This window comes from Heterodontus francisci, chromosome 18, assembly GCF_036365525.1.
Source record: "Heterodontus francisci isolate sHetFra1 chromosome 18, sHetFra1.hap1, whole genome shotgun sequence".
NCBI lineage: Eukaryota > Metazoa > Chordata > Chondrichthyes > Heterodontiformes > Heterodontidae > Heterodontus > Heterodontus francisci.
The window spans coordinates 63,138,092-63,155,716 of NC_090388.1; the positions used below are offsets into that span (position 1 = coordinate 63,138,092).

The 17,625-nt window shown below is 43.6% G+C and overlaps 1 protein-coding gene across 3 annotated transcripts in view; it reads left to right on the forward strand.

The window, feature by feature from the left end:
* The window catches only part of ttll12 (tubulin tyrosine ligase-like family, member 12), a 103,166-nt gene that overhangs the window by 37,332 nt on the left and 48,209 nt on the right, over positions 1-17,625 (forward strand). For all 3 annotated transcript variants that reach the window (XM_068050871.1, XM_068050873.1, XM_068050872.1), the window contains exon 7: positions 316-432. In XM_068050871.1, the coding sequence (XP_067906972.1) occupies positions 316-432 (117 nt within the window). The remainder of the gene's footprint in view (positions 1-315; positions 433-17,625) is intronic.

The window sequence follows — 17,625 nt, forward strand, 5'->3', positions numbered from 1 at the left end:
GAGTTGGATATGACTCTTCCTCAGAACAGGCTTGAGGGGTTGAATGTCCTCCTGCTATTCCAGTGTTCATAAGGATGGGGTTGTGGGATTGATAGTTTACAAATAGTAAACCAGACCTGATGTTGACCAAGTGTATTTGACTCTTTTGAAGTGTCGCCCTGTATGTCTTTTGATTTTAATGTTAAATTCAGTAGCCCTGCCAAGTGTAAGCATGGAAGCTGTTTAGATTATCATGTCTCAGTAAGAAATGTTTATAATTCAGTGGCTCTGATCTATTTGGTTCTTGTCTTTTAACATCCCTTCCACTTTGTTCAGGCTGTATACAGAAGTCAAGCAAGTGTTGCAGAACCTGAATTCCCCACGCTTTGTGTTTACAGAAGATGAAAAGGAGGCAGATATTCTTTACTTGTACCATCATTTCAAAGACTACAGGTCAGTGTCTCATCATGGGGAGGAGAATTTTCAACTCATTCTCTGGGGGTATTAATGTCACAACAATTTGGTTTTAATTGCATAAAAATGCATGCTGTAATTATTTCTGCTTTCTGCAGAATGGACTGACAAAAGGGACTGTGGTGCATTGAATTCTCATATCTGTCATGCCAACCCTTGGCCCAAGGTTTGAATACAACACTGGTTGATGGGGTACAAGTCTCCGTTCACATCATATATTCTTTCATGACCTTTTACAGAAAGACAGAGAGAAAAAAGAGGTTTCCTACCTCTGATAAGAGTCTTCACCTTTATTGAAAGGGAGCATTCCTCCATACGTGATAAGTTCCTGAGGGAATGTGGTTGGCTGGGGAGAGAATTAAGAGCACCTCTTTGAGTGGTTTTGCAATGGCAAGGCACTAACATCAGAGGAGCAGCAGATGACCTCTTGTTTTTTTCATCTGTAAGTCATAAGCTGTACCCCACGGATTCATATTGTTAAATGATAAATAAGAAAATTAGTGCAAGGAGGGAAAGGTTAGGAAGGAATGTGGTGTGGAGTAGGCTCCTGGAGGAAAAATAATAAAGATTCTATTGAAGTTAGGTAATATCTCTTTCCTTCTTCAATATACATGCTCCACATACAGTTGAAGATTGTAAAAATAGTATTGAACTAGGAAGAGGAAGGCTCTTGCAGGTGGAAAATGATCCTGACATGGATTGCTGGCAACTTTAGGCTGTGTTATGACCGAGGGGGGAGCAATGCACTGTCAATTCAGCCCCATCACTCCAGAGTTCGCAGCATATTATTAAAGTTTCCCCACCCAACTGGAAAACAGCCAAATTAAACGCCTCATGTAATCCTGCTCCGCCCTTGCCCCCCCCCACCAAGAATAAAACAGACCAAACCAGGTATCTTTAGACAACAACAAATTAACTATTTATTAAAACTAAATCTTAAACGCTATTAAGATAGCCCTATGTCTAAAGACCTTATAACTTCTTATTTTAACCCAACTCCCCCATTCACACACATTCAGAAATCAACAGATAACTTTTTTTAAATGATGTTTTTAAAAAATTAGTTTCTTAAGAATAAATAGATAACTGGATTATAAGTCTTTGTGGGTTACGTTCCTGATGGGTGAGGTATCCTAGTGTAAAAAACAATCAGATATCACTCGAAGTCTCCACGTGAATTTGATGAAACAGTCTTTTCGTGAAAGGTACACAAAGCCCTTCGGCTGCAGCTCCTCCATGTTGAACACCATTTGGAGGAAGCATGGAGGGTGGCAAGGGCACAAAATGTACTCTGGGTGGGGGACTTCAATATCCATCACCAAGAGTGGCTCGGTAGCACCACTACTGACTGAGCTGGCCGAGTACTAAAGGACATAGCTGCTAGACTGGGTCTGCGGCAGGTGGTGGGGGAACCAACACGAGGGAAAAACATATTTGACCTCGTCCTCACCAATCTGCCTGCTGCAGATGCTTCTGTCCATGACTGTATTGGTAGGAGTGACCACCGGACAGTCCTTGTGGAGATGAAGTCCCGCCTTCACATTGAGGATACCGTCCATCGTGTTGTGTGGCACTATCACCATGCTAAGTGGGATAGATTTCGAACAGATCTAGCAATGCAAAACTGGGCATCCATGAGGCGCTGTGGGCCATCAGCAGAATTGTACTCAACTACAATCTGTAACCTCATGGCCCGGCATATCCCCCACTCTACCATTACCATCAAGCTGGGAGACCAACCCTGGTTCAATGAAGAGTGCAGAAGGGCATTCCAGGAGCAGCACCAGGCATACCTCAAAATGAGGTGTCAACCTGGTGAAGCTACAACCCAGGACTACTTGCATGCCAAACTGCGTAAGCAGCATGCAATAGACAGAGCTAAGCGATCCCATAACCAGCGGATCAGATCTAAGGTCTGCAGTCTTGCCACATCCAGTCGTGAATGGTGGTGGACAATTAAACAACTAACTGGAGGAGGTGGCTCCACGAACATCCCCATCCTCAATGATGGGGGAGCCCAGCGCATCAGTGTGAAAGATAAGGCAGAAGCATTTGCAACAATCTTCAGCCAGAAGTGCCGAGTTGATGATCCATCTCGGCCTCCTGAAATGCCCAGCATTACAGATGCCAGACTTCAGCCAGTTCGATTCACTCAGCGTGATATCAAGAAACAACTGAAGGCACTGGATACTGCAAAGGCTATGGGTCTTGACAGTATTCCGGCAATAGTACTGAAGACCTGTGCTCCAGAACTTGCCACACCCCTAGCCAAGCTGTTCCAGTATAGCTACAACACTGGCATCTACCCGGCAATGTGGAAAATTGCCCAGATATGTCCTGTACACAAAAAGCAGGACAAGTCCAACCCGGCCAATTACCGCCCCATCAGTCTACTCTCAATCATCAGTAAAGTGATGGAAGGTGTCACCAATAGTGCCATCAAGCAGCACTTGCTGAGCAATAACCTGCTCAGTGATGCTCAGTTTGGGTTCCGCCAGGGCCACTCAGCACCTGACCTCATTACAGCCTTGGTTCAAACATGGATAAAAGAGCTGAACTCAAGAGGTGAGGTGAGAGTGACTGCCCTTGACATCAAGGCAGCATTTGACCAAGTATGGCATCAAGGAGCCCTAGCAAAACTGGAGTCAATGGGAATCAGGTGGAAAACTCTCTGCTGGTTGGAGTCATACCTAGTGCAAAGGAAGATGACTGTGGTTGTTGGAGGTCAATCATCTGAGCTCCAAGACATCACTGCAGGGGTTCCTCAGGATAGTGTCCTAGGCCCAACGATTTTCAACTGCTTCATCAATGACCTTCCTTCAATCATAAGGTCAGAAGTGGGGATGTTTACTGATGATTACACAATGTTCAACACCATTCGCAACTCCTCAAGTACTGAAGCAGTCCGTGTAGAAATACAGCAAGACCTGGACAATATCCAGACTTAGGCTGATAAGTGGCAAGTAACATTTACGCCACACAAGTGCCAAGCAATGACCATCTCCAACGAGAGAATGTAACCATCTCCCCTTGACATTCAATGGCATTAGCATCGCTGAATCCCCCACTATCAACATCCTAGGGGCTACCATTGACCAGAAACTGAACTGGAGTAGCCATATAAATACCGTGGCTACAAGAGCAGTTCAGAGGCTAGGAATCCTGCGGCGAGTAACTCACCTCCTGACTCCCCAAAGCCTGTCCACCATCTACAAAGCCCAAGTCAGGAGTGTGATGGAATACTCTCCACTTACCTGGATGGGTGCAGCTCCATCAACACTCAAGCTCGACACCATCCAGAACAAAGCAGTCCGCTTGATTGGCACACCATCCACAAACATTCCCTCCCTCCACCACTGATGCACAGTGGCAGCAGTGTGTGCCATCTGCAAGATGCACTACAGCAATGCACCAAGGCTCCTTCGACAGCACCTTCCAAACCCGCAACCGCTACCACCTCTAAAGGCAAGGGCAGCAGATGCATGGGAACATCACCACCTACAAATTCCCGTCCAAGTCACGCACCATCCTGACCTGGAACTATATTGCCGTTCCTCACTGACGCTGGGTCAAAATCCTGAAACTCCCTTCCTAACAGCACTGTGGGTGTACCTACTTCACATGGACTGCAGCAGTTCAAGAAGGCAGCTCACCACCACCTTCTCAAGGGCAATTAGGGATGGGTAATGAATGCTGGCATAGCCAGTGACGCCCACGTCACATGAATGAATGGAAAAAAAAGTAAAGAAAAAGGAATTTTGCTACCTCCGGCAATATGAATGTTCTCTTCAAAAGAGATTTTTTTCTCCTTGGGCAATTAACACAGCCTGTGGCTCATTGTAGAATTTCTGCTGACAGAATTCTCTTCTTTCAAAGCAAGCATATGTCGCTGGTTCCTCTCAAAACTGGTTTTAGCTGTTTTTTACACATTTAAATTGAAACATTACATCATGTGACCTCTCCTGCTGTTGCCTAGGTAACAGGTGCAGCTGTGGCACATTGTGTGCCTCTGTTTAAAAACCATGTATTATTTTAAAACTGAGTCTTAAAGGTGCACTGCCCCAATCAGAGAAGAAAAAAACAGTTCCGTGACAGCTGTAAATCATAGTATTTGGTAAAGGTAAGTGGATTGCTCAAAGTACTATAGAGCACAGCCTGGCTACCTGACCCAAACAAACCCGAATACATTTGTTGGGTTCGGGTCGGGTCTATATTCTGTGTCAGCATTCGGGGTCGGGTCGGGCTGGACTGTACTGTTTTAGCTTTAGCAGTCTTGGTGCCACTTGTCATGTCTGCTTATGTGAAAACCCCAATATAAATACACATTATGTATTAAAACTTAAGTGTGACATTTTTAAACCAAACTTTTCACTGTTATGATTTTTAAAAAATTAAAATGTGGGAACACATGTTTTATGTTTCCAGACTGGTTTTAAGTCTGGACATTTTTGTGAATTACGTTTCTAAGGCAATTGTGTTTAAAATGACTTGAGTATGAAATTTAATAACACAAGTTAGAGGCTGCCTTCTCTGCCCAAACGAAACCCAGGAGTAGATTGTAAGGTCCATTCATATTTCAGTTATAATGGCTGCCAAAATGGTATGAAATTTACTGGATTTTTAAAAAAAAATTATTTTATTTGTTTTTTATTTAGAGATACAGCACTGAAACAGGCCCTTCGGCCCACCGAGTCTGTGCCGACCATCTACCACCCATTTATACTAATCCTACATTAATCCCATATTTAGTTTAGTTTAGAGATGCAGCACTGAAACAGGCCCTTCGGTCACCGAGTCTGTGCCGACCATCAACCACCCATTTATACTAATCCTACACTAATCCCATATTCCTACCACATCCCCACCTGTCCCTATATTTCCCTACCACCTATCTATACTAGGGGCAATTTATAATGGCCAATTTACCTATCAACCTGCAAGTCTTTGGTATGTGGGAGGAAACTGGAGCACCCGGAGGAAACCCACGTAGACACAGGGAGAACTTGCAAACTCCACACAGGCAGTACCCAGAGTTGAACCCGGGTCGCTGTAGCTGTGAGGCTGCGGTGCTAACCACTGCGCCACTGTGCCGCCCTTAATTTGATAATTGAGTAACAATTGAGTAATTTGAGTAACAGTCATATCGGTTAAGATTGGCCTCTGAAGGAATACTCATGTCTCATTTTATACATAATGCTTAAAATATAATTTATGAACTTGTTTGTTTTAACGTTGCAAGTACAGACTTGGAAAAATAGCTGTAATGCCCTGCCCAGACCACCCTGGTTGTATGCATGTTGATGATTTCTCTTAACTTAAAAAAAAACATTTTTAAGAATTAGATTTACCCAGTTATTGAAAGAGGACAAAAAAAAAGTCAATGATGGAATTGTTTATGCAGAAAATCATGTAACTGTTGTGTGATGTACATCTGGGAAGCTGCCACATTATGATTGAAAGCGAGTGCCATTGACTACATCAATGCGTCTTGTGTATAAAGTCCACTAGGAATTATGAGTTAAGCCAAAACACAGGATCCAATGTAATTAATTCTTATTACTGATTTGGTGGGAGATTAATTTATACTCAAATTATCTTAGTTTTGATAATCCAATGTTTCAAATGCAAATATTAAAAATGAAAATGCATAGAACCAATATTTATTGTATCTAGTCTAGACATTAATTGGCATTGTTTACACTTTTTATTCGTATATATGGGATGGGGGCGGGGTGTGGTGAGGGGGGGGTGTTGAATAATCACCACTGGTCATCCAAGTATAAATTCCAAATCTTCCATAGTAATGAATTAAAACATCCTGACATATTAATCTGCCGTTACAGTCTACATTAGTCAAGCTAATAACTTGTGTTCCTTGAATGAAGTATTCTCTGATCCTAAAGGGCTGGTGTTCTGTTCCATGGGAATGAATAGAGAGTTGGCTATCTCTTCACTTGCACTCCTAACTTGTGCCTTGGAAACGATGGATAGGCTTTTGCGGGTCAGGAGGTGAGTTGCTCACCACAGAATTTCCAGCCTCTGACCTGCTCTTGTAGCCATAGTGTTTATGTGGCTGGTCCAGTTAAGTTTCTGGTCACTGCTAATCCTGTAGATGTTGATGATGGGGGGGATTGAACAATGTTAATGCCATAGAATGTGAAGGGAAATCGTTAGATTCTCTCTTGTTGGAGATGGTCGTTGTCTGCGACTTGTGTGGCACAAATGCTACTTGCCGCTGATCAGCCCAAGCCTGAATGTTGTCCACATCTTTCTACCTCATTTTCTGAGGAGTCAGGAATGGTACTGAACACTGTGCAATACTCAGTGAACATCCTCATATCTGACATTGATTGAAATAATATGAGCACAGGCAGGGCCAGAGGCAATTAAAATTCCATCAGTAAAATAATCAATTAAAAGCTATAAAGATGGCAGGGCAGGTGTTGTGTGGTGGCTGCAGAATGTGGGAACTCGAACACCTGTGAGATTCAAGGAGCAAACATCTGCAGTAATTGTCTGCAGCTGGAAGAACTTCGGCTCCGTGTCATTGAGCTGGAGGCAGACGCTGTGACACATCAGGGAGGGGGAAAGTTACCTGGACACTTTGTTTCAGGAGGTGGTCACACCCCTTAGGATAGGGTCGTTTGATTTGGTCCATGGTCAGGGACAGGAGGGTGTGACTGTGCGTGAAACAGGTATGGGGATCAAGAAGGTAGGAGTGGAGGAGCTTTAGCCCATGCAATTTTCCAACAGGTTCAAGGTTCTTGTGGCCTGCATGGATGAAAGTGGGAACTGTAATGTGGGTGAGCGAACTGACCATAGTACAGGAAGCCATTCAAGTGGGGGGAGTTAATAGGAATGTAGTAGTAGTAGGGGACAGTATGATCAGAGGGATAGACACCATTCTCTGCAGCTGAGATTGAGAGCCCAGGAGGTTGTGTTGCCTGCCCGGTGCCAGGGTTCTGGACATCTGCTTGGGGCTGGAGATGAACTTGCAATGGAAAGGGGAGGATCCAGTTGTTATGGTCCACATAGGTACCAATGACATAGATAGGACTAGGAAAGAGGTTCTGCTTAGACAATATGAGCATTTAGGGGCTAAATTAAAAAGCAGAACCTCAAAGGTGGTAATCTCTGGATTATTACCAGAACCATGAGCAAATTGGAGTTGGGTAAATAAGATTAGAGAGTTAAATGCATGGCTAAAAGATTGGCATGAGAAAAGTGTTTTGATTCACGGAGCACTGGCACCAGTAGTGGGGAAAGTGGGAGCTGTACCATTGGAATGGTCTTCATCTGAACCATGCTGGGACCAGTGTTCTGGCGAGTAGTATAACTCGGGCAGTAGAGAAGGCTTTAAAATAAGTAGTGGGGGCGAGGGATCAAGTGAAGGAAGATGTGGTAAGGCCAGAGAGCAAGGTAGCAATAAGGGTAGTGATAATCAGAGTGTGTCAGGAAGGGACAGTGCGCACAAACCTAAGAATGCACCAGCAGATAAGGCTCGAGGTTGCAAATATAATCAGACAGAATTAAAGGCACTCTAAATGCACACAACATTCATAACAAAGTAGATGAATTGAAGGCACAAATGGAAGTAAACAGGTATGATCTAATTGCCATTATGGAGCCTTGGCTGCAGGGTGACCAAGGCTAGGAACTGAATGTTCAAAGGTACTTGGAAGGATAGGCAAAAGGAAAAGGAGATGGTGTAGCACTATTAATAAAGGATGAGATTAGTACATTAGTGAGAGAGGATCTTAGATTGGTAGATCAAGATGTAGAATCAGTTTGGGTGGAGCTAAGAAACAGCAAGGGGCAGCAAACATTGGGAGTTGTTGTTTCTAGGCCACCAAACAGTAGTGGTAATGTAGGGCATGGTATAAATCAAGAAATTAGAAGTGCATGTAACAAGGGTAATACAGTAATCATGGATTTCAATCTACGTATACACTGGGCAAACTTAATTAGCGCTAATGCTGTGGAGGGCAAATTAATGGACTGTATACAAGATGGTTTTCCAGAACAGTATGAGGAATCAACCAGAGAATGGGCAATTTTAGATCTGGTATTGTGCAATGAGAAAGGGCTAATTAATAATCTCTTTGTAAAGGAGCCTCAAGGGAAGAGTGACCATAATATAATAGAATTTAGCATGAAGTTTGGAAGTGATGTAGTTCAATCCGAAACTAGGGACTTAAATGTAAGTAAAGGAAACTATGCAGGTATGAGGGGAAAATTGGCTGTGGTAGTTTGGGAAATTATATTAAAAGGTATGACGGTAGACAGACAATGGCTCGCATTTAAAGCATTAATACAGGGTTTACAACAAATTTACATTCCTTTTGAGGTGCAAAAACCAGCAGGAAAGGTGATCCAACCATCAGTCCCATTAATTTCTCCAGTACTACTTTGTTACTAATACTAATTTCATTCAATTCCTCATTCACACTAGTCCCTTGGTTCTCTAGCATTCCTAGATTGCTTTTTGTACCTTCCTCTGTAAAGACAGATACAAAGTATTTGTTTAGTTGCTCTGTCATTTCCCTATTGCCCATTATAAATTCTCCCATCTCTGCCTGTAATGGGCCCACATTTGTCTTTGCTAATCTTTTCCTTTTTACATATCTATAAAAGCTTTTACAGAGCTGTTAGTTTGACATCAGTAGTCGGGAAAATGCTAGAATCTATAATGAAGGAGATGTGATAATTGGACAGTTAGGAAATGATGGTAGGATTGGGCAGAGTCAACATGGATTGTGACTAGCAGAACAGATACGGGGGAACCAGTGGATGTGGTGTATTTGAATTTTCAGAATGCTTTTGATAAGGTACCACACAGGAGGTTAGGAAGCAAAATTTAGAGCACATTGTATTGAGAATTGGTTAACGCACAGAAAACAGAGAGTAGAAATAAACGGTTCATTCTCAAGTTGGCAGGCTGTGACTAGTGGGGTACTGCAAGGATCAGTCTTTGGGCCCCAGCTGTGCTCAATCTCTATCAATGATTTGGATGTGGGGACCAAATGTAATATTTCCAAAGTTTGCTGAGGACACAAAACTAGGTGGGAATGAGAGTTGTGAGGAGGATGCAAAGAGACTTCAAGGGGATTTAGACAGGACAAGTGAGTGGGCAAGAACATGGCAGATGGAATATAATGTGGAAAAATGTGAAGTTATCCACTTTGGTAGGAAAACAGAAATACAGGGTATTTTTTAAATGGTGAGAGGTTGGGAAGTGTTGATGTCCAAAGAGACCTGGGTGTCCTTGTTCATAAGTCGCTGAAAGCTAACCTGCAAGTGCAGCAAGCAATTCTGAAGGCAAATTGTACATTGGCCTTTATTGCAAGAGGATTTGAGTGCAGAGTAAAGACGTCATACTGCTTTTGGTGCATGAGGTGAGAGCGTTAGATAACATTGCCAAGGTGCCCAGAATACTGGGAGAGATAGATAGCACTAGAGTAGGGAAGTTATTAGGTGGGTTCAGAGTAAGGGAGGAAGTAATAAAGTCTAAATCATGGTTACTGTGCATGTATGTGAATACACTGAGTGTAATTAATAAGATTGGTGAGTTACAGGCACAGATTGACATGGGAATATGATGATGTGGCTATAACAGACCTGGCTCAAAGAATGGCCGGACTGGGTGTTAAATATTCCTGGACACCTTGTATCCAGGAAAGATATGAAAGGAAGAAAAGGGGGAAGAGTGGTAGTACTGATTAAGGAGAGTATTACAGTGCTTGAGAGAGAGGATATCCCAGAGGGGCAAAGGACAGAATCTATTTGGCTAGAGCTAAGGAACAAAAAAGGTCAGTTAGATTGCTCGGTGTAGTCTGCAGGCCGTCAACTAGTGGAAAGGATGTAGAGGAACAAATTTGCAAGAAAATTACAGAAAGGTGCAAGAATTATGAGTAGTTATAATGGGGACTTTAATTATCTGAATATAGACTAGAATAGTAGTAGTGGAAAGAGTAGAGAGGGGCAAGAGTGCCTCGAGTATGTTCAGGAAAATTTTCTACAGCAGTGTGTTACCAGTCCAATGAGAAGGGAGTTACTGCTGGACCTGGTTGTGGGAATGAGGTGGGCCAAGTGGATCAAGTGTCAGTCGGAGAACATTTAGGGGACAGTGATCACATTGTATCATAAGGTTTAAGTTGGCTATGTGAAGGGACAAAGAAAAATCTAGAGTAAGAATAATGAACTGGGGGAAAGCCAACTTCAGTGGGGTAAGAATGGATCTGGGCTGAATAAATCTGAATCAAAGGTTGGCAGGACAAACAATTATTGAACAATGGGCTACCTTCAAAGAAGAGATGATTCAGGCACAGTCAAGGTATGTTTCTTTGAAGGGGAAAGGTAGGGCAAACAAATCCAGAGCTCCCTGGATGGCAGGAGATAGAGATGAAAATGAAGAAGAAAAAGTGTGCTTATGACAGATGTCAGGTAGATAATACAATAGAGAACCAGGCTAAATATAGAAGGCTCAGCGTGCACGCGAAAAGGCAAATAAGATAAGTAAAGAGAGAGAGCACGAAAAGAGACTGCCAGCTAACACAAAAGGGAATCCCAAATCTTCTATAGGCATATGAATAGTAAAAGGGTGGTAAAAGGTGGAGTAGGGCTGATTATGGACCAAAAAAGGGAATTATGCATGGAGGCAGGGGGAATAGCTGAGGTATTAATACTTTGCATCTGTCTTTACCAAGGAAGATAATGCTACCCAGGCCATGGTGAAAGAGGAGATAATACACTAGAAGGATTTAAAATTGATGAGGTATTAAATAGGCTGTCTATACTTAAAGTTGATAAAGCGCTAGGAGCAAATGAGATGCATCCTAGGATACTGAAGGAAGTGGGAGTGGCAATTGCAGAGACACTGGCCATAATTTTCCATTCTTCTTTAGACTTTGGTTTTGCCAGAGGACTGGAGAATTGCAAATGTTATATCCTTGTTCAAAAAAGGATGTAAGGATAAGCCCAGCAAGTCAGTTTAACTTCAGTGGTGGGGAAACTTCTAGAAACAATAATTCAGGACAAAATGAATAGTCACAAGGACAAATATGGGTTATTAAAGAAAGCCAGCGTGGATTTGTTAAGGGAAAATCATGCTTAACTAACTTGCAGGAGTTTTTTGAAGGGGTAACCAAAAGGATTGATGAGGGCAATGCTTTTGATGTGAAATACATGGACTTTCAAAAGGCATTTGATACAGTGTCACACAGCAGACTTGTGAGCAATGTTATAGCTCATGGAATGAAAGGGACAGTAGCAACATGGATGCAAAATTGGTTGAGTGACAGGAAACAGTAATAGTTACTTGATGTTTTTCGGGCTGGAGGAAGGTTTGTAGTGGAGTTCCCTAGGTGTCAGTCCTGGAACCCATGTTCTTCCTGATATATTAATGACCTAGACTTTGGTGTAGAGGGTTCGATTCAAAATTTGCAGATGTTTCGAAACTTGGAAGCATTGTGAACTGTGAGGAGGATAGTATAGAACTTCAAAAGGACATAGACAAGCTGGTGGAATGGGCAGACAAGTGGCAGATGAAGTCCAATTCGGAGATTCACTTTGGTAGGAAGAACGTGAGCGACAATATAAAATAAAGGGTACAATTCTAATGGTGCAGGAATAGAGGGACCTGGGTGTGTATGTGCGCATGACATTGAAGGTGGTAGGACTGATTGAGAGAGCGGTTAGTAAAGAATACAGTATCCTAGGCTTTATTAATAGGGGCGTAGAGTACAAGAGCATGGAACTAGTTTGGCCTCAGCTGGAGTATTGCATCCAGTCTGGGTGCCACATTTACGGAAAGATGTGAAGGCATTGGTGAGAGTGCAGAAAAGATTCAAGAGAATGGTTCCAAGGATGAGGAACTTCATTTACCAAGATAAATTGGAGAAGCTGGGACTGTTTTCCTCTGAAAAGAGAAGGCTGATAGGAGATTTGATGGAGGTATTCAAAATCATGAGGGGTCGAGACAGAGTAGATAGGGAGAAATTGTTCCCAATCATGAAAGGATCAAGAACAGGAGGGCACAGATTTAGGGTAATTGGCAAAATGAGGAGAAGCTTTTTCATGCAATGAGTGGTTAGGATCTGGAATGCACTGACAGAGAATGAGGTGGAGGCAGATGCAATCGAGGCATTCGAAAGGGAATTAGATAGTTACCTGAAAAGGAAGAGTGTACAGGGTTATGGGGGGGAAGGCAGGGTGAATTGCTCACTCGGAGAACTGGTGCAAGCACGATGGGCCAAATGGCCGCCTTCTGTGCTGTAACAATTCTGTGACACTGTGACCTGTATAGAGCCTTGGCGAGATCACACCTGGGGGTATTATGTCCAGTTTTGGTCTCCTTATTTAAGGAAGGATATGCTTGCCAAAGAGGGAGTGCAATGAAGATTCACCAGACTGATCCCTGGGATGGTTGGATTGTCCTATGAGGAGAGATTGAGGAGACTGGGCCTAGAAGAATGAGAGGTGATCTCATTGAAGCATACAAAATTCTTACAGGGCTTGATAGGGTAGATGCAGGAAGGATATTTCTGCTGGCAAGGAGGCCTAGAGCTAGGGGACACAGTCTCCGAATAAGAGGTAGGCCATTTAGGACTGAGATGAGGAGGAATCTCTACACTCAAAGGGTGGTGAATCTTTGGAATTCTCCTCCTTCCCCCCCCCCCCCCCCCCGCGCACCCCCCCAGAGGGCTGTGCAGGCTGAATCGTTGAATATGTTCAAGACGGAGATTGGTAGGTTACTAGATATTTAAGGTATCGAGGGATATGGGGATAATGTGGGAAAATGGCATTGAGGTAGAAGATCAGCCATGCTCTAGCTGAATGGTGAAGCAGGCTCGAGGGACTAAATGGCCTACTCCTCCCTTTTCCTATGTTCCTATAAACCAGTCTTGTAACTCTACTGGAACATCTTGGGCGGGGTGCAGCTTGTTCTGGAGCACAAGTCTTCAGCACTACAGCTGGGAGGTTATCAGCACCCATATTTACTGTGTCCAGTGTGCTCAGCTGTTTCTTTATCAGTGGAGTGAATCGAATTGGGTGAAGACTGGCATCAATGATCTGGGGACCTCAGGAGGAGGCCCGGATGGATCATTAATTCGGCACTTCCGGAAAAAAATGGTTGCAAACATTTCAGCCCTGTCTTTTGCATGGATGTGTTGGCTCCGCCATCATTCAGGTTGGGGATGGGAAGTGCCTTAACCTCAGGGCGTCTGGCAGTATTTCGTATTAATTGGATTACTTTTTTGAGATGCAGTCACTGTTATGTATGCAAACAAATGACTTGTATTACTGCCGCATGCACCAATGGTGTGCTTGGTTTCAGCTGAAGGTTGGCTAATGATTTAAGGTAAGGTAGTGTTTGCAGACAACACACCCACTAGATGGCACAGTACTAGCACATGCGCAAAAGCAGCCTCTTCCACTGAACCAACCCACTGTCTGTGATGTTTCAGGCAACTCCCAGGATTAAAGATGGTGCTGCTCAATTTATCGAACAAAAAACAAATGCAACCCGAAAATCTTCTCAATGGCTGCCATCGCCGCCTTCATCCCACCCCCCAACAGTCTCCCATTCCCTTCTGCCATTGCACTTCTCTTTGCAGCTCCCTCCTGCACCCATATTCTCACTGCCTGCTCCTTGCTGCCTTCTCTTTAGCACACTTGTTCCAGACCTCATCACTGCTCCCCCCACCCTTGCCCGCACCCCCCCCCCACTCTCCAACCATTTGCTTCCTCCTGCCCCCAGCTGCTAGCTCCAGGCCGCGCCACTTCACTCCTCTTGGCCACTTGCTCCCACGTTTGATCGTTCTCCACACGCCGCCTGAAGAAGCAAGGCGGCCGCTCGCCTCTTCCCTCCTGGCCACTTGCTCCTCACCTCTACACTTTGATCGCTCGCTTCCTGCTTCCCACCCCTGCCCCCGGCTGCCACTTCCCTCCTTGGCCACTCGCTCCCACGTCGCCCCGTCACCCCTCGGTCAGTCGCTTCCTACCTTGCTGCTTCGGTGGCGCAGCGGGCAGTGATTGGCCAAGAGGCGGAAGTGGTGAGGCGTGTGGCGAACGGCCGAGGGGGAAGCGGAGAGGAAGGGAAGCGAGCGACTGAGGGAAGGCAGTGACGAGGCGGGGAGTGAGCGGCCGAGGGAAGGCAGCAGGAAATTGAAAGTAGCAATTGAAGCAGGGATGGTGGGAGGGAGCAGGGTACTGTTCAGGGGAATGGAGGCGGCGAACGCAGCTATTTAGTGAGGACGTCATTGGGGTGGCAAATGGATTCCAAGCCACAGAACTGTGAGGTAATGCGTTTGGGAAGGCTAACAAGGCAAGGGCTACACAATAAATGGTAGGATATTGAGAATTATAAAGGAACAGAGGGACCTTGGAGTGCATGTCCACTGATCCCCGAAGGTGGCTGGACAGGTAGGTAAAGTTGATCAAGAAGGCAAACAGGGTACTTGCCTTTATTGGCCCAGGCACAGAATATAAGAGCCAGATCAAAAGTTTCAGTTTCTCCTGTAGTCATAGAGAAACCAAGTGAAGTTAAAGAAACAACAATTACAGGAACAAGTTCCAGGAATATTTCCTTCGCATGTAGTAACCCGGGCAGTGGCTAAACAAGTTCCATTGTCGGAGGTAAAATTGGCACCACAGACAGATGGCCGAACATCTGAAACTTTCCTTGAGGATTTAGATAATCCAAATGAGATGTTTAACAAATCTTCTTTAATCACAACACAACAAGCTGATCCAGAGTTACATAAATTAGCACAGTCAGCTCTGACAGAAGCGGAAGCAAAAGGAGTTCCAGAAAGCTATTCTATTGAAGACTGGATTCTGATGAGGAAATGGAGACCACCTCATAGGCCTGTGTTCGACAGGTAGTGGTATCACCTAAAAATATTGCCGGGAATTACTAAGGTTAGCACATGACATTCCACTAACAGGACATACGGGGATCCGGAAAACCAAATCACTTATAAGTCAGCATTATTACTGGCCAGGTCTTACAAAGGACATGTTACAGTTTTGTAAAATGGTGGGAAAATTGCAACCTGCCATAAAACCGGTACCTCTAATTCCCATACCAGTTTTTGAGGAACCAGTTGGTAGACTGTGTAGGATCCTTGCCAAAAACAAAAGCGGTATATCAATATATACTCACTATCATGGATATGGCTACTCGATTTCCAGTGACCATTCCCTTGAGGGCAATTATTGCTAAGGTAGTAGTAGAGAAGTTGACCCAATTCATCACAAGGTATGGATTACCACTTGAAGTTCAATCGGATCAAGGTTCTAATTTTATGTTTAAGATATTGAAGGAAATCATGGGTAATTTGGGTATCAAACAGTTAAAATCTTCAGCATATCGCCCACAGACACAGGGAGCTTTAGAAAGGTACCATCAGACTCTCAAAACAATGATTAGAGCATACTGTCGTGAATATCCCCATGATTGGGATAAAGGGCTAGACTTTTATTTGCTACAAGAGATTCACAGAGTCTGCAGGTTTTAGTCCTTAAGAATTGGTTCACGGACATGAGATAGATCCTCTAAATCTAATCAAAGGCAAGTTTTTAGAGCAGAGAGATGAATCTTCTGTACTAGACTATGTATCTGTGTTCCGAGAAGGCTCACAAAGGCTTGCAGTGTGCCTCAGGAACACCTTAAAGCATCCCAAACCTCGATGAGAAAATGGGCAGACAAGAACGCAAAGACTTGAACAGGGGATGAAGTATTAGTATAATTACCTTTACAGGGTGAGCCATTAAAAGCACAGTTCAATGGTCCATATAAAGTGGTCAATCATTTGATTGACATCCCAGATCACCAGATAAAGAGTCGGCTGTGTCATATCAGTATGTTAAAGCAATATTATTGCAACGAGGAGGACAAGCAAGTACAGGTATGTTAGGTAAAATGGACAGTTAAGAATGAAAGGGATAGTGAGGATAATGCAGAAGGAAGCCTAGACAATTCTTAAATTGACCCTCCTACCATTCAGTTAGCTAAAACAGAGTGGTTAGGAAAATTGGACCACATGCTTTCGTACTTAGATGCAGATCAGCTAAAAGACCTAACAAGGCTACTCACAGCATCTGAAAGAGTCTTTAGGGATAAGCCAGGATGTATAACCTTAGCCATACATGATGTGGATGTAGGGGAATCCGTTCCTATAAAACAGCATCCTTACCGCTTACAAACAGGCCCAAGTAAAAGCAGAAATCCAATACATGCTGGAAAACAACTTAATTGAACCTAGTCGAAGCAGCTGGAGCTCACCAACAGTATTCATACCTAAACTTGATGGACTTTGCATAGATTACAGAAAAGTCAATGCAGTAACAAAGGCAGATTCCAACCCAGTTCCTCACTTGGAACTTGTATTGACAGAGTGGGTAGTGCCATATTTCTTACAAAGATAGATTTGTTAAAGGGGTACTGGCAAGTTTCTTTAATACCCCAAGCTAAAGAAATATCAGCTTTCGTCACACCAGACAGTCTTTGCCAGTGCCGAGTGATGCCACTTGGGCAAAAAAATGCCTCAGCAACCTTTCAAAGACTAATGAATCAAGTGGTAGCCAGTGTTCCCAACTGTGTAGTGTATTTTGATGTGCTAGTTATACAGTAAAACTTGAAAGGAACACTTAAAACAGCTAGAAACTCTGTTTAAAAAAAATTACAAGCAGCTGATTTAGTAGTAAATCTGGCAAAAGCGAATTCGCAAAAGAGTGACCTACCTTGGGCATATAGTGAGGCAAGGGCAAGTGTTGCTAAGAACAGCAGAAGTACAAGCCTTGGGGGTGTTCCCTGTCCCTAAGACTAAGTGTGAAATCATGAGGTTTTTGGGGATGTGTGGTTTCTACAGAAAGTTTGTTCCAAATTTCAGTACTGTAGCTGCTCCACTAACAGATTTGCTACAGAAAAAGAAAACCAAGGTAGTGTGGTCAGGTAAATGTCAGGCATCATTTGGAAAGCTAATGGCAATTTTGACTAATGAACCAGTGTTGGCTGCTCCAAATTTTACTAAGTCCTTCAAGGTAGCGATTAATGCTAGTGACCTGGGGGTCGGTGCAGTCCCACTACAAGATGACGAATCAGGCATAGAAAAACCAGTGGGATACTTTTCAAAAAAAACTGAATCGTCACCAAAAAAGTATTCCACT